General features: G+C 38.2%; 1 protein-coding gene across 1 annotated transcript in view; it reads right to left on the reverse strand.

Annotated features, from left to right (window-relative positions):
• Positions 1-16516, reverse strand: part of MSH3 (mutS homolog 3) — a gene marked incomplete at its 5' end in the record, with an annotated part of 117451 nt that overhangs the window by 100307 nt on the left and 628 nt on the right. The window contains 7 exons of the mRNA XM_082497156.1: positions 4873-5039; positions 6075-6218; positions 7493-7612; positions 8371-8487; positions 10454-10666; positions 13929-14152; positions 15148-15274. Of these exons, the coding sequence (XP_082353282.1) occupies positions 4873-5039; positions 6075-6218; positions 7493-7612; positions 8371-8487; positions 10454-10666; positions 13929-14152; positions 15148-15274 (1112 nt within the window). The remainder of the gene's footprint in view (positions 1-4872; positions 5040-6074; positions 6219-7492; positions 7613-8370; positions 8488-10453; positions 10667-13928; positions 14153-15147; positions 15275-16516) is intronic.

Raw genomic sequence — 16516 nt, forward strand, 5'->3', positions numbered from 1 at the left:
CAAGACAGTGCAGACTTAGGTGAAATGATGCTTTGGAGTTGAAAGTGATGTATTTATGATGAGTGTGTTTTTACATGGTGTCAAAGAATGCTACAGAATAAAACATTATCAGTGTTCAAATAAAAAAGGCAAATAGAAAAAAAATATGACAAGGAATACTGGGGCACTCTGAAGATGTGCTGGATGGAATGTTTCAATGAAACAAAAAAGGGGCACATGAGAAGAGCAAGAAGAACGAAAGGAGCCTCAAAACCAATTTCAGGAAGACCAGTACAGGTAAACTTTCAAGGCAGCCAAAATGTTAAGGAGGATGGGTATTGACCCTTGACCAGGAAGAGCATGGAGTGCAAAACACAGTGTTCTTCTGTAAAAATATATTTTTTTTTTTGAAGGCAAGAATGTTTTCTTGGTTTTCTAGAAAGAAGGAAACTAAAAGTGTCAAAAGATTTTCCTCCAGCCAGGCCAGCACTTGCAAACAGATGTTGCTAACAGAACCCAGCAGAACAGTTTGTTCTGAACCGGTTTTCGTAACCTACTTTTAACTTGCACTTTGCTTTTGAAGGAAGGCTCTCCACAAAAGCTGACCTCAAGTTCACTGTCCTTGAATAGTACTTTCTTGTCATTAAATCTGTCCTTGAATAGTACTTTCTAGTTATTAATTTTTATGGACAATGTCTGTCATAACACTGGCAACAGGAGCATTTCATTCACCACCTGAAACAGCAAATGCTAGAAGCTAATGAACATGAAACCATGCAACACGTTTCCATACATTTACTTCCATGAGTTTTAAATCACCAAAGGGGAAAGTTAGCAAATTGTAACACAAATCTACACAACAACTTAAACTATTTTTTAAAGCTTACTCAGGTTGGTAAACACCACATTTTATTCCAAATGGTTAAGCAAAATCTTTACAAAAAGATGGATGAGTCTAACTTCATTTAAATCAGTGGTAAAATACCTATTGATTAAGGGCTGGATTTTCCCCCCTCCCCCCAAGTATGCAATTTAACTAAACTGGCTTCGTACTAACTGAATTAAAACTCCACTGTATGAATAAATCAAACAGCTAAGTAATCTTACTACAGTATCATTTAACTTTGCTTACTGCTCATTACATTAACACCCATGCCTAACACACACGGAGAACTTCAAAACCAGGACCACTACTTCCACTTACACCGCAAACTGCTTTCTTAGGCACAGCTCAAACTGCTGCTCTTAGACAGTTCTTGAACAGCTCTGCTGCTGCTTCCATCATTTACTAACTTACTGTAAAATTTTCTTCATTCTTCCTATTGCAAGACCCCGTTTAGAGCCATATATAAATGTTTGAAACTAATTTCTCTACTGATCTTCAGGATAAGCAAACTTTTCACTGTCACTGTACCGCAGGAAACTTAAAAAGCAAAGAGACCACTTTCCATTGTTTATTTTATTTGCACTTTCATTTCTGACTTAAAACTCTTTACAACTATTTTACATTAATCCACAGAAACAATTTCCGCCATAATGAAGTAGTCCTTAGGCTTAAGTAGTAGTTTTTGGTGACTGTCAACCATATTAAAGCACTACAATGCTTCCGGTGACTTATTTGGCTCCTGTTTCTGATAAAAACAAATTTAGAACAGCAGCACCCTGCCACTCAGCTGTTTTTTTCCTTCTGTTACGAGTGTTACTTTCAGGTAGATTTGGCTGCGAAAATGTACACAATACTAAAATAGAAGCACCAGTAAATAGTGTAAATGACATAGCTGAGCCTGGACGTAACTGTGGTGGCAACAAGAAGAGAACAGGAAGAGGGAAGCACAACATTCCATAAAAAGGAAATACATACATTATATGTTTTATTTTTGTAGAACAAAGGCAGAGAGATACCTACAGCACTATATAATATTCACATTTGGTCTTTGTATATTAAAAAAAAAAAAAAAAAAGACATTGAAGGAAAGCACACAGATACTTTCAACTCTGTAAATATAACCAGTCTGCTCTCATAAAGCTGCAGTGGTTTATCGGGACTAAATAGTTTGATTTTTTTTAATAACCATCAGCACAGTCTTTGTGCTGGAGGAGACCTAGGACACATCACCTTGGTCACCCAGTGTAGAGTTCTAATATGCAACATCCAAAACTAAATCACCCCCTGAGTTAATTGGCCAACCCCTGGTGCAATTCTTATATGACGTGGGCATGCAGTGAGCAGAAAAGACCCTTTTCTTCTCTGTTCCTAACGAGTCCAAGCTGTACCTCTTCCTGGGACTATTTTTCTCTCCCATGTGTACCCTGTTTTTATAAATTCAGTGGTTTTCCACTGCATTATAAATACACAAAGAGATGAGAAGCTTTCTTGAAACACAAGATCCTAGTTCCTATTGTTTGAGTGAAAAAGGTCTTAAAAAAATTATAGAAAAGCAGCCTTTCCCAGCTAATGGATGATTCTGACAAGGAGTTATTAGAAAAGAGCGGATAAAGAATGAAATTACCAGGTAACGGACAATAATGTAAATTGGATACTTTGGACCACTCAATATGCATTAAAATAAAATTACTGCCTGTACAGAAAGCAATTATATAAAACTGGAGCCTAGTTAAAAGTACAAGAAAGCAGCACCTTGCAACCATTTAAATTAATATTAAATACTTCGGGGCCCTCTAGTGGTTAAATCTTTGGTATGAGAGAATCCATGAAGAATTGGGTTTGAAATAAGGCTACCAAAGCATACTGATGTAATGTTCCTATGTAATTAAGGCCATTTAGGCTGAAGAGCTGCCTAGTAAATTACGAGAAAATGGAAAAAACCTACAAAATAATACCTGGGTTTTTTTATTCTTAATAGAAATGAGAAGTTACTTACTAACATTCTCAGGTGTGCACAACCAGGGAAAAAAAGAAAAAAAATAAAATTGCTCTCTCAAACCTGCATCAGAATTACCTTAATGCACAACTCAAATACTCAAAATATTAGTTTCTGAAAAATGCACTTGCTGTGTCAGTTTACACCATCATTTTACCTTCCTCTGGCTTACACAAAAATGTCAGTGCCCAACACCAGCAACAAAGAAAAAAAAAACAAAACACACCAAAATAAGAATCATTCACCTTCATCACTGTATATTTAGAAATATTTTAGGCATACTCCTTTAGAATTGATTTGCAAAAGAGAAAGTTGTCAAAGTAAAAGGATTAGAAAGGCAAAAATATACATCTGTTGGCAATCGGAAAAAGTCTGTCACTTCCTAGTCTGGTATTTTATCTGTCCAAATCTCAACAAGCCACTTTACTGCATGGAAATACATTGATATTGCTTCTTTAGTACATCTAATTAGAGTAGACCTTTTCAAATCCTTACAGCTTTGCAGTCCATACATGAGCTGAGGGAACAGAAGAACCTAGCGTGACAAGAGCACACTTCCGTACAAGCGTAAGCATCACACCACCACTGAATGACAATGAATACACCACTTTCACAAGCCAGATTTTCTTAAGACCCCTAACACCAAATCAGACGTTTTTAGTCACTCCTCTCAGTCTTGCCTCTCATATACACATGCCCTTGAAAGCTTGATAACTGAGTATAGCAACATCTGCGCAAGTTCCTATAATGTGCCACAAAATCAGCTTTTCCTGATGACTGCTACCCACCACTTCACATAAATTTTTTTTATTTATTTTTTTTTAATAAAAGGGGACAAAGAAGGATGACACTGGCAGGTGGGGAAAGGAATGCCTGATTAAGCAGCTCAGCCGTCTGGAGCATTAGAGGAAGCTACAAGATGATGACTTGGGCAGAGTTTAAGTGAGGTTAAGTTAGGAAGTCAAGGTAGAGTCGACTGTCTGTCAGGTGGCTACCATCCATATGGTAGGGTGTGCGGGGATACAATATGGGGGGGCAAGGGGAAGATACAAATATCTTCCCCCAATACAAAACTTCACCTATGTAATACATTCATTTTTCTTTGGCTTTCTTTAGCTACAGTTTTGTTAACACATAAAAGAAAAACATTATTCTGACTAGTTCATTCAAAACAGAAATGCTAAGCTCTAAGCTAGTTCTCTACAGACCAGAGCCGCATGGTTTAAAAAAAAAATTGAGAAACAGATATTTTCTTACAAAAATTGCAACGGCAAGATTTCGCAAGTTCACCACATGTGTTCAGAGGATTGCTTTATCCTTCATCTGTCATCATACAAATTACATCCTATTCTGTCTTTATTCCACAGTAAAACTGATACAGAAAACATGTTAACAAATTTACTCTTGAAATACACAAAGAGAACTCAAAATGTAAACAGGTGATCAGTCACAATACTTCCAAGTCTGTATCCAAGTTGAAGATAGTGTAATAGGACAACACCATGAAATAGCAGTTGCAAAGGTTTTCTATACATATCTACATTAATAGACAAACAGTTTCATGCCTTTTAGAGACCTTAAGACTATGACGAACAAGAACAACAGCCACATAACACTACTTTCAGATCCCAAAGATACGTGCATGAGCTCTGAAATAAATGCAACAGATCACATGATTGGGAGCATAGGAGCAAGATGATCTAAATGAAAACAACAAGTGTTTAGGCACACAAATCTTTCATAGGCCCGAGACAGAAGCCATGAATTTCAGTCTAAATACAATTTAAGAACGAGTGCCGAGAACTCAATGGGATTTAGGGAATTTTCAACCCAGCAGCAAACCACAGCCATTCTGAAATGGGCCTTTACAGGACTACAAATCTACACTTGTTTCTGAATCTAAACTCTATCAATAGCTATGCTGTAATTTAAAAAAAAAAAAAAAAAGGGGGGGGGAGGAGGGGGGCAAAAGGGCAAAAACACCAAACAACAAAATCCCCATAGAACATACCTCATGGAGGTTATACTGTTGATGAGCTTTTCAGATTGATCTGACAGGCTAGATGGAAGTATTATTTCAACTGGCTGCAGGCGCAAAACCCGACTCTCTAATTCTAAGCGAGATGCACAGTCCCGAAAACTGTCAAAAATTACTTCTCCGGTAGTTGGTTGGATTGCCTGTCAAATAAAAAAAAATATAAAAATATAAGCAATATAAGCACTGAATATTTAATTTTTTAGGAGTGTTTCAGTGACTCAAATTGTTGACCCAGAAAGAAAATTTATGGTGCACAGCACAAAATTATATAGCACCCACACACTTAGTCAAAGTGGCAAATCAAAATATAATTGTGTTTTTCAAATCTATGATATAGTAATAATTTCAAAAGACTACCACAATTTTGTCTTGGTAAATGATAGCACCTTAAAAATGTAAATGTGCTCTTGCTATCATCAGTCCATCACTGCTCAAGATTACTAGAGAAATCTATACAATTGGAAGTCTATGGAATGTACACACAATTCAGCCTGGAAAATGTCATCCTAGCACATGCTTTTGTTGTTCTCTCTTAGCTGCACTGTGACATTCAAATACAAGCACAATCAAGATGTTTTTAAATTAATGAATTACCAGCAGACTGGACTTCAGTTACCACTCTGTCTTGCCAGTTAAACAATCCTGGATTTAATCTTCACCATAAAACAGAATACAAATCTGAAGTGTAAACAGTAAAAAAGCCTAAGTCTTTTCCTCTAAAGAACTGTGATTTGTAGTGGAAAAAGGTACTCACAAGCTTTAAAATACTCACCCTAAAAATGTTTATAAACTCACCCTAAAAATGTTTATAAACTTCAAAGTTAGTAAAGCATCTGAATTTATTTTCCTGAATTTGGTTAAAACACAGCTATGTTTTTCAAGTGATACAAGAGCAAAAACAGTATCAGGAATATTCAGCTATCAACTCCAGACCTTTTCTGTGGTTTTCAAATACAAAGCCATCACAATTCACACACAGATGATATCTTACCTAAACTCCACCTTGTTACAAAAAAAAAAAAAAAAATCCCCAAAAATCTAAAAGGCAGAACAATCATGAAAATCATGAATTTAAGAAGATAACCACCCACCTCTCAAAAAACCCCAACAAAACAACCCCCAAAAAAACCCCACACGAACCCTAAAATACTGACTCCTCTATAAAACTAACTTACCATAATGCCTATAACAATGTCACCTTTCTTCTTGTCTTTTAAGTTTTCTCCATTTTCACAGATACAGAGGAGGTAGTTATCAGGGACATCTGTCGTTACCTCTTCAACATCTACAGAATCGTCTAGCTTCAGCAAAGGGTTCACATGTAACAAATGTTAAAAAATATAGTACCCATATTTTGGTGGATTATTCATAGGTCCTTCTAGATCTAAGTCCTTCTCAACTATATTTTGCGTTGGCCTTCTCAACTCAAGGTCTATTTACTAGTTTGACTCCTACTATGATTTTAGTGAACTTCAGATGCCTGTCAGCATGAGGACTGAAGTCAGCGGTTGTCTTCACACCACAGACACTTACACAATGCACAAATTTCATCTGCTCATGCAAAGGCCATTTCTCACTATGTCTGTGAGTCTCCCCATTCAAGCAAGAGCAGCTATACCAAAAGTTAAATCTGATTCTGCACATGGGCTGCTCCACCTTGTCATTTTGAGTTCATATCCACAAACCACATGCACCTAACAGAAAAAGCTAAATGCATTAGGTACGTAGCAACTGAAAAGCAGTTAAACAAAAGTCAACATCTTAGCAGGAGCATTAGGTTAGGTGCATTGAAAGTTTGATGCACATCTATCCACCAGATTGGGTCGTACTGCCAAGTCTGCCTTCATGGAGTTTGCCAAACATTAGAAGAGCATCTGTAAGTACACTAGAAGTTTTCCAACAAAATCTCAGGACTGTGTTATCTGCTTTCCTGATCTACTCTTTAAGTGCAGACTCACAGGCATTAACCTAACAATCTTTTTAGCTCTTGGTATGTAGTAAGTACTAGTTTGAGAAATTAAAAGAAAAAAAAACATGAGGCAGGAGATAGGAAAACAATAACTGGAAGAAACTAAGAAAGTAACTTCACTTACTAAAAGCCGTTTTTATCTCATTTTTGCATTTTCTTCCTTACAACAGTCAGGAGTTAATTACCTAGCTAGATTTCAACAGTCCGTTGATTTTATCACATTCTCATCACTTCAAGAAAATTGTTGACACCAAACAGTCAATTTGTCCTTCACACCCTCCTGAATTACTAATGCTATGCATTCTCAACCTGGTGAAACACCTAGTTGAACACAAGATCTTCAGAACAATATAAACTTGGGAAGCCCACTCTGACTTCAAAAAGCAACTACAGTAAACACAAGCTCTGCTCTTTCACAACAAACCTAAAGCACTGAAGAGATCAAATTCTTTATAAACCCAGCATGATGTTTTACCACAACATAAAATTAAAGGAGCTTTATTTCCTGCTGCCACTCTTACGTCAGCCACTAACTACTCATGTTCCACCTAGGTGATAATACTATAATCATGGCCTCTCATACACCAATGTTAGAGTGTGAAACCAAATTTATTTGAAAAGGATATCTTCTCCAATAAGTGTAGACTTTGTGTAGAGAGCAGTCAGTTTCCGGCTGAAGAGAGAGCTTTTATTTTCTCCAGCAGCCTTCAGTGCCGCAGTTTCCATTTGTTTTATTACTCCAACCTACAGGCACACAGACAACAAAAAGTTAGCTCTTTGATAATAATTTTTTTTTTTTTATTTTATAAATGTGGTGATCTTTTAAGACGTGCAAACAGCAAGTGCATCATTAAAGCTGAGCAGGAAGGCAGAGGCTGGCATCAATCCTACTAATGAGACTATAAGGCACTGCTTTTCCTTATGCTCTATCCACTTCTAACTGCCCTAAACTTCTGCCCCTGCTCTTCTTGTCCTATTTTGAAACAATTTAGCTAGAGTTCATCATTTGCCAGAGAATGGGTGCTGCAATCAATTTAAATTCAACAAGTCCTTCTCTCATAAGCAGAAAAAGAAAGGTATCAACAGAAAGCTATAGAATTACAGGCATCAACAATAGGAAGGAAAAGAGGAAAAAATATGCACAGGGATAAGAGAAACAAGGATGTGAGGAAGAATCAGAGAGAGTGGAGATATACATATATAAATTCCTCTTTATCAAATGCAAAGGCTTGATAAAAAAACAGAGAAAGAATTGTTCTAGAACTGTTCTAGAAAACATGAAGATATCTTTCAGTAAAACAGAGGAAGCTTGCATCTACTTAAATTTCATAACACTCACCAGAACAGAGAAATTGAAACAAAGGAAAGTTAGCCATGTTAATTGCAAAAACAGGTGATAATGAGTTTCCCACTTCTCAGTTCAAGTAACTCCAGTACAGCAAGTGCAAATTATCTCAGTGCTTTTATTAAATGATGTTAAGTACAGAAAAAACAGGCATAACCTTATATCCTTTTGCTACAAGTCGCCGCACATGGACAAACAGTCTGTGAGTCGGGATACTGGCAGTCATAAAGTTATGATCTGGATGACAATAAATGTTCAGTTCTTTAGCTGCAATCTACAAAGTTCAAGAAGAAGAGTCAGCCGATAGTTCAAAATACAATGCAGGAGCTCATCTCTATGACAACAATCATGCACAACTACAATTAAAAGTCCACTGTCAGAAGGAAAACATTACAGGAAAAGACCCAGAGAACTGGGACCCTCCACCTTCCTGTCCCAGCATGTTGTCACAAACAAGCACTTCAGTATCACAGACTTCACATCAGATTATTACGCTGCACCTTGATCTTTACCACTATGAGGTAAACCACATACACAGCAACGCAGCTCAACAAAGGGTCAAATAATTTGCACAATGCTAAAAATGCAGAAATAATGGGGTTACTTTAACTGTGGTTATAAAGATGGAATTAAGCTAACTAATCAATTAAAATACTAAAAAATCAATATCAAACAGCAGTGGAAACTAAATACTTCATAGAAAAAGAGCAACAACACTTTTTAAAATCTGACATTATAATGTATGATTTGTATTTGCTTTTCTGCCCCTTGGCAAAAAGGTAGGTGTTCACTAACTAGGGAGAGTGATCTCAAGCAGGAATTGCAGTCAAACACTTAATTATGTACCTGGATAGTATATTTCTATTTCTGGACTGTAAGTGCATCAGCAAACAAGCAGACAAATTATACAGTACAAATTCGATCAGGAAAATTAATTCCCAGTAACTAGCAAAGTTTCTCAATGGTCTCAAGTGTGGAAATAGCACAGATCAAAGATTAAATTGGTAGCAATGATTTTGGGACAGAAAAACTTATTATGAACTATTTATGAACTGACACTTTAAAATTATGTTTGTTGCACAGCTCTTTCCAGTTCCTACAGATCTGGCATGCGTAGGTGCCGCATCTGAACACGTGTCCAAGATACTCTCTGCACCCAGGTTATACTGGCTATATTCATCTGCTTTTACACCACTTCACAGAATCCTAGAATTGTTTAGGTTGGAAGGGACCTTAAAGATCATCGAGTTCCAACCCCCCTGCTAAGGGCAGGAACACCTTCCACTAGACCACATTGCCCAAAGCCCCATCCAATCTGGCCTTGAACACTTCCAGGGATGGGGCATCCACAGCTTCTCTGTGCAACTTGTTCCAGTGCCTTACCACCCTCAGAGTGAAAAACTTCTTCCTAATATCTATTTTAAATCTACACTCTTCCAGTTTGAAGTCATTCCCCCTCATCATATCACTATGTGCCCTTGTAAAAAGTCCCTCTCCAGCTTTCTTGTAGGCCCCCTTCAGATAGTGGAAGGCTGCTATAAGGTCTCCCTGAAGCTCCCTCTGCTCCAAGCTGAAGAGCCACAACTCTCTCAGCCTGTCCTCACAGCAGAGGTGCTCCAGCCTTCTGATCATCTTCGTGGCCCTCCTCTGGATCCACTCCAACAGGTCTACATCCTTCTCGTGCTGAGGACTCTAGAGCTGGACACAGTACTCCAGGTGTGGTCTCACAAGACTAGAGCGGAGAAGCAGAATCACCTCCCTCGACCTGCTGGCCACACTTCTTTTGATTGCAGCCCAGGATATGGTTGGCTATCTGGGCTGCAAGCATGATTTGCCAGCTCATGTTAAGGATGTTGGTTGATGAGAAACTCAAGTCCTTCTCCTCTCCACTTGCCCCCATCTTCCAAACTGAAGTACTCCTAGTAGAGTTTTGGGCCATGATAGAGAATTCAATTCTGACGGTGTTTCAACTTTAACTAGCACCTCGTTTTAAGTTGTCAATATGCAGGATATCAGGAACTACCATAAGATTACAGAATATTAATACTACTTTGTTAAAATGTGTATCCATAATTGATGGTCTTCAATTTAAGCTTGCAGAGATTTTTCATCTTGATTTCAAGTATTTAAAAAACCACAAAATTCATGCCCCTGAAAAACCTTCTTTCTGAAAGTGGCCATAAACCTAGTATGACACTAACATAATGCAAGTATATTTCCATAACCCTGGCAAAAATTACCTCTGCATCTTCTCCAAAGAAGCGATATTTGTATCCACATTCCACACACAAAACAGCATCTTTATACTGTTTCTTCAGTTCTATGAACTGAAGTTCTAGCGGAGTGTAAATGCTTTTGGTTCTCTTATTAAGATTTGTATCTGAAGTATTTTGAGTATTTTCATAAGACTTAACAGATGCAGAAAACTGACTTAGATCACAGCGTAACTCCTCCTGTAAATAAAAGATGAAAAAGTATAGTTAGGAGTCATCAAATAAATTTATCACCCCTGCAGACCTTGACTCACACTGACCACAGAGCTAAGGCTATTCTTGCAGTTAATAGCCCCAAGAACTGTAGCAAAACTATTAAAGAAGGATATACAGAATACAGCTTATTTGGAATTAAAAGGAATTTAAAAGTCATGAAAGTCAAAGATTTTGCATCAATTACTTGACTTGCTTTACAGCAGTCCTTACACACCTCAGCTGAAATCAAATCCCTACTGTATCATGAGCTCTCAAAGCACAGATCAAGAGATACACAGGCTGCCAAAACTGGGCAGTCTGAAGTGGCCAGATATAAAAATAAGGATGAATTACCACTCCAATTTACAGACGAGAAACTGCAGCGCAGAGAGATTAATGATGTTCCAAAAATCCACAGTAAATCAAGAAACAAACCAATTCAATATAAGTCTCAGTTCACTGCCCCAAGCACCAAATCCAGCCTGCCCTTCCTACATAAGCTCAGCAAACCGCCTAAAATAATTTACTCTTAAACACAGAAAATCTATATTACAGTTTCTAAAACCCTTAACAGTTAAGGCTTTGAGCCCGCTCTCTCTGCAGTTTATCATTTACAATGACATTAAGCAGCCTATGCTAGCCAAGCAACTTCAGCTCTACAACTTTGTTTTGTTCTGTATTGTAAGAAGGGTGATGGATTCAGTCTTTTAGAAGTGCAGTGACCAACACTGATAAGGTGCACTTCACTTACAGCAAAGTTTCCCCTCATTTATGTCACAACATCAAGTACTGATAAAATTGGTTTGAAAAAAAAATCCAAAGACAAAACCCTCCACAAGTTTTTAAAGCCTATGACTATACAAAACACAGAAACCCACAGCACAACCTGATCAATTGTATCTGCAAATAAACCTGGTAAAATTCAATTTCTAACAATTGTCCCATCTAGATTACAAGGAACAAAGTCAACAGACTGTTTAGAAGTAACAGTAACTCAGGAGAAACACAGATACAGTACAAATCATATGCTTTGGGTCATGCACTTTTGGGTACAAAGAATGCAGTCAGAAAACAATGGGGAAAAAAGAACACTTAGCTGTACTGTTAACGGTGAATTGCAAAATTCACAGAATTGCACACAATCAGGGAATGACCCATTTGACAAGCAGACAACATGGCCCAGCACAAACAAAGCTGTACCATGCCTAGAACTCAGATGGTCCCAGGAGCTTAGATGTTTCTGCTGCAAAATCCTCAGCCCAGCTATTCAGCAGTCTTTGATTCAAGGTCTGTACCAGCCCAGCAGTATGACCTCAACTCATTTTACAGTGAAAATTGTTGTGACAAAGCATGTGGAATAAAGTCGTAAAAGAAGTAAAAGCACACATGGGAGCTGAACTGTTGAGATGGTAGTAAGTTAGCAGATCAAGAAATTTAGAAGAAAATTACTCACATAAAAAGGTTATAACTCTATAAAGCAAGACACAATGTCTAAGATGAGCCATTCCAAGGAAGGCAGGCCAGCCCTTCCCCACCTGACTGACTGGCCAGCACAGACTTGGTAGGTGTCTTAGAGAAAGATTATAGTAATGCTTTGTCAAGCAGGTCATGCATGAGTCCTCACTATCTACTGAGTACCTTAAGTAAGAAATAATTGCTCTTTGCTTTTACTTTGCATACATCTTGCTTGCAGTTTCTCTGCACATGGTTAAAGCTGACCTTCCCCTGATCTAGCAAGGGAGAGTTAACAGCTGTCAATCCCACAGACCATCCGTGATCAACCAGACCCAAGTGCTGTTTGGTGACAAGCATTTAAGTATATGAATATGCAGTGGCAATACTGCTATAAAAAGCACACTAGCGTTAGTGCTTTGGAAACCAGTTTTGGAATAGGAAGGCAGAAATACTGCACCAGCTGATACATGGAATATTAACAAACACATCTGTTCCACGATAAAGAGAAACCTGAATTCTGCAGAAACAACCATCCTAGGCCCACAGCTTGCTGGAGGGAGAGCTGCACATGCCTTTGCTCAACAAACACACACTTTACTGCAGTTACAGTAACACACACATTTTTGATCGACAACCTATGCCACGCACACGCTGTCTCCAGTGTTACAGAAGAGAAAGTCACTAACATAAAAGAAAAAATACTCCTCATGCATGTTTCACATACATGCATGTGTAAAACGCATACATTTTATAGTTACAGCACCTAGAACTGCTTCTCAAACATCTGAGACATGCTAAAGTAATGCTAATGTAACTGGATGGACAAAGGGTCAGAAATTAAGAAGTTCCAGACAGACAAGGGTTTGAAAAAGAGGGACAGCAAAGGAATCAGTTTTCTGTGTTCTCCAGCTGACCATACCTACATAATCTCAATCCCTTATCACAACAGAAATCACTTGCCACAAGCTGCTTGCTTCACTATTCTTATTTTGATCTCATGTTCACACAACCCAGACACCCCAGTTTAAGGCCATGATCTTCAGACAGGGAAGGTCAAATCACCTATACAACCTTTCAGCCTCCTTCCTTCCAAAAGCCAGATGTAAAGCTTCTTCAAAGAGCAGTCAAGTCCCAGTGCAACACCACAGTAAGCCACGAGATCCCTTTTAGGACCCCAATACTTCAAACTGAGCAAGGTGAGCCCCAAAACCAATCAATTAACTGATGTTAATTAGTGCCATAATAAAAGGAGAACACTCTTATGAACTTGCATCACAGGTATCATGACAATTTTCCATGGGAGCTACCCATACCTTCTGCAGATGAAAAAAAAGTGATATCTTTATGGTTAGATTTATTAGCAAGTGGATTAAGCTACATCTCAGCAATAATTCTAAGTTGTATTTTTGCAAAGAAAGCCTGTTAGGAATTTTACAGCCCATATCAAAACAGACAGAACTGAAATAAAGCTGAGCAAAGGGCCATACTGAACATTTGCTACTATGATATTATAGGTTCATTCACAATCACAAGATACACTGCCAGTGTTTCCGCTCTCTCATTACTGTTTTTTTTTTTTCAATTATATCACTGAAAAACTGTAAGAGGCATTCTGCTCACTACGCTAAGAGTTCCAGGAGAACATCCATACATAAACACCGGTCTACTGGATACTACTGCACTATTTCATGACAGAACACACAAAAAACCACAAAAGGGATCTTGTGCCAAAGCTTGCTTTTTTAAACCATAAACAGTCATCTAGACAGCACTGGACCACAGCTCTACGTACCTTCTGAGCAACCTTTGGGCTAGCATCCCAAGACTGAAGAGGGTTTTTCAATTCTGAACTTCTCCCAATAACACTGGGACATTTTTCCAAAATCAGAGATTCTTTCTCACGAAAACTATCCTCCCGGACTCTGTTACACTGCTGGTCTGAATCACTGCAGAATTCTCTCAGTCTGTCTAGAGTTTGCAAACATATACGGGGCTTCTCACACTTCTGAGGTTCTTCTTCAGTAAAAATACACAACAAAAACATATTAGCAACTTATTTTCTAAAACAGAACGTCTATTAGAATGACATCAGCGAGAATGCAATCATTTTGCTCTGTCTCTCTCTTCCCTACATTCCTTCTCTCCCACTGCAGTATTTCTGCCAGCCTGACAGAACCGTGCATGTAGTCAGCTTGGTTAACTTCCCTGGAAAATCAATACCCCTCACTTGTATGCTTCTTCATACATGGGAAAAGAAGCACAATTATTTTCTGGACTGATAACTGCAAAGCCACAAAATTAGCCAAGCATATGGGAAGACAGGTAGTATTTTTTCAGTAGTTTTTAAAAGCAGACAGTAGTGCTAGTTGATAGTGTCTTAATACTTCAAACCATCACACCCACAAAACTGAATATAATTCCCTCTTTAAAAAATTATAGAGGCTAATTCTTTTAAATGAAGTGTAAGTGTAACAAACTTTGTATTCACTGATTTGTTTTTCTACTAGCATCACTAATTTGCTAAATTCTTGGTTCAAAGCCAGAAGGAGCGCAGGCATTTTCAATGTAATTAAGTGGCTTTTCACAGTTAAGAGCACTGCACTAGAACTATGCAGCCTTTAGGTATGCCAGTCACAGGCCAGACTCCACAGAGCTGTCAGGTGTCGGTCATGCTTCAGCCTTAGTCTAAAAGACAGACTGTTAAACCAATACAGAAAGGGAAGTTACAGCATTTCTTCCTGGGCACCTGAACTTCATTGACTGAACCACCTGTTAAAGCTGAGTCAGCAGAAGGGGATTTGCAGAGTAATTCTGGAGCAGGGCTCAAATACATAGCATCTGAGCCACAGAAAGGTGCTTTAATAGTATAGCTAGTATGCTCATACTGGCTCTTCAAAGATATACCTCACACTCAAGAGATACTTCCTAAAGTATCTGCTAATACTTTTACATTGGACAATGAAAAACTATTTATTTGGTATAAATGCTTGGAAGTTTTACAGTCAACTCACTTTTATCCTGAGTCTTCAGTGGGTTACAGATGTCTTCTAGAGTAATTTGTCGTGCCTTGGTCTTCTTTTCACAGGGTTCATCATTGCTTTCGGTTGATGTTCTCCTTTTTGTGCCAAATTCAGAAGCCTAAAATATAAATTAAACAAAGAAGTTCAGTTACATTTTCTCTTTGCCATCCTCTATGAAAGAAAATAATGCACTCAAGAATTTCATAAAGATAATGCAAAATTAAGTCAGGAATCTCATGTATTGTACATATATTACCTATCTACATTTTTTTTGTTTATAAAATAGTTCTTGGAACAATCAAGGCTACAAGATGAAAAGGAATAGTGTGTTCTGTAAACAAGTTGGCTGGTGTGCTAGAAAAGAAACACCTGCAGCTACCATGGCTTCAAAAGGCAGCTTGGAGCTACCTCTGTGGCAAACAACTGAACCAGCACTTAATAGACTTTCCCATCATACCACATGCTACCACCCTGTGTCTGAACCAGACCTCTTCCACAAATCCTCATTCCCACAGTTCAGAGCCCTCTTCTTGCCAGATACTGGCTATTTGCCTCAGAGAGGCACAACTTCCTATGGCCTACATCCCAGTGACGGAAGAGTATCTTCTCCATACCATCCTGGACGTGTTAATCCAGACTTAAAAGATTTTCCTAAACTATCATAAACACCTAGCTATCATCATCCTGGGTTTGTATAGAATACAGTACTTTCAACTACTGCTCCTTAGATGGTTTTTGGCACACACACTTCTAACACTTCATAACATAAACTGATGAATCTTCTGTTTGTTTTGTCATTGAGGTATTCTGTTTGACAGAATACAAAATGCATGACCCAATATAAAAAAGTAAATTGCAACTGCAACAACGTATAAACACATTACTGTTTCACTTTGTAGATTAACACACAACAGGTGCTTTTAGCAGCTTGCATCCACATTTCATATGGTAATCTCAGATGGTTTAAGGGTTTTAACTGGGGAAATTCAGTCTTCTTGTAACTAAGCAGGAACTCCACCCCCAGCAACTAAGCCCAGAACCTCTATATAACGTATCCATATGCGCAGCCCATGAATGGCAAAGTTTCCTTCCAAGCCCACTATTTTATACCACCACATTAACGCTAATCAGGAGGCAGTATTTCTGCAGGGACAGAAAGCAGTAATCACACCTTTCAAAATATATTTGGACCAAAGATTACAAAAAAGGTTGATTTAAGACACAGGTGAAAAAAGCATACACTTTTCCAGGGCCAGAAAGGGTTAGAAACATTAGCGCCAGGGAGACTGGAAAATGTAAACTCTGAATAAAATGACAGACTGCAATTTTTTTCCCTGCAGTGTCATGGGAGAGGCTGCTG

Source organism: Vanellus vanellus, assembly GCF_965231255.1.
Source record: "Vanellus vanellus genome assembly, chromosome: Z".
NCBI lineage: Eukaryota > Metazoa > Chordata > Aves > Charadriiformes > Charadriidae > Vanellus > Vanellus vanellus.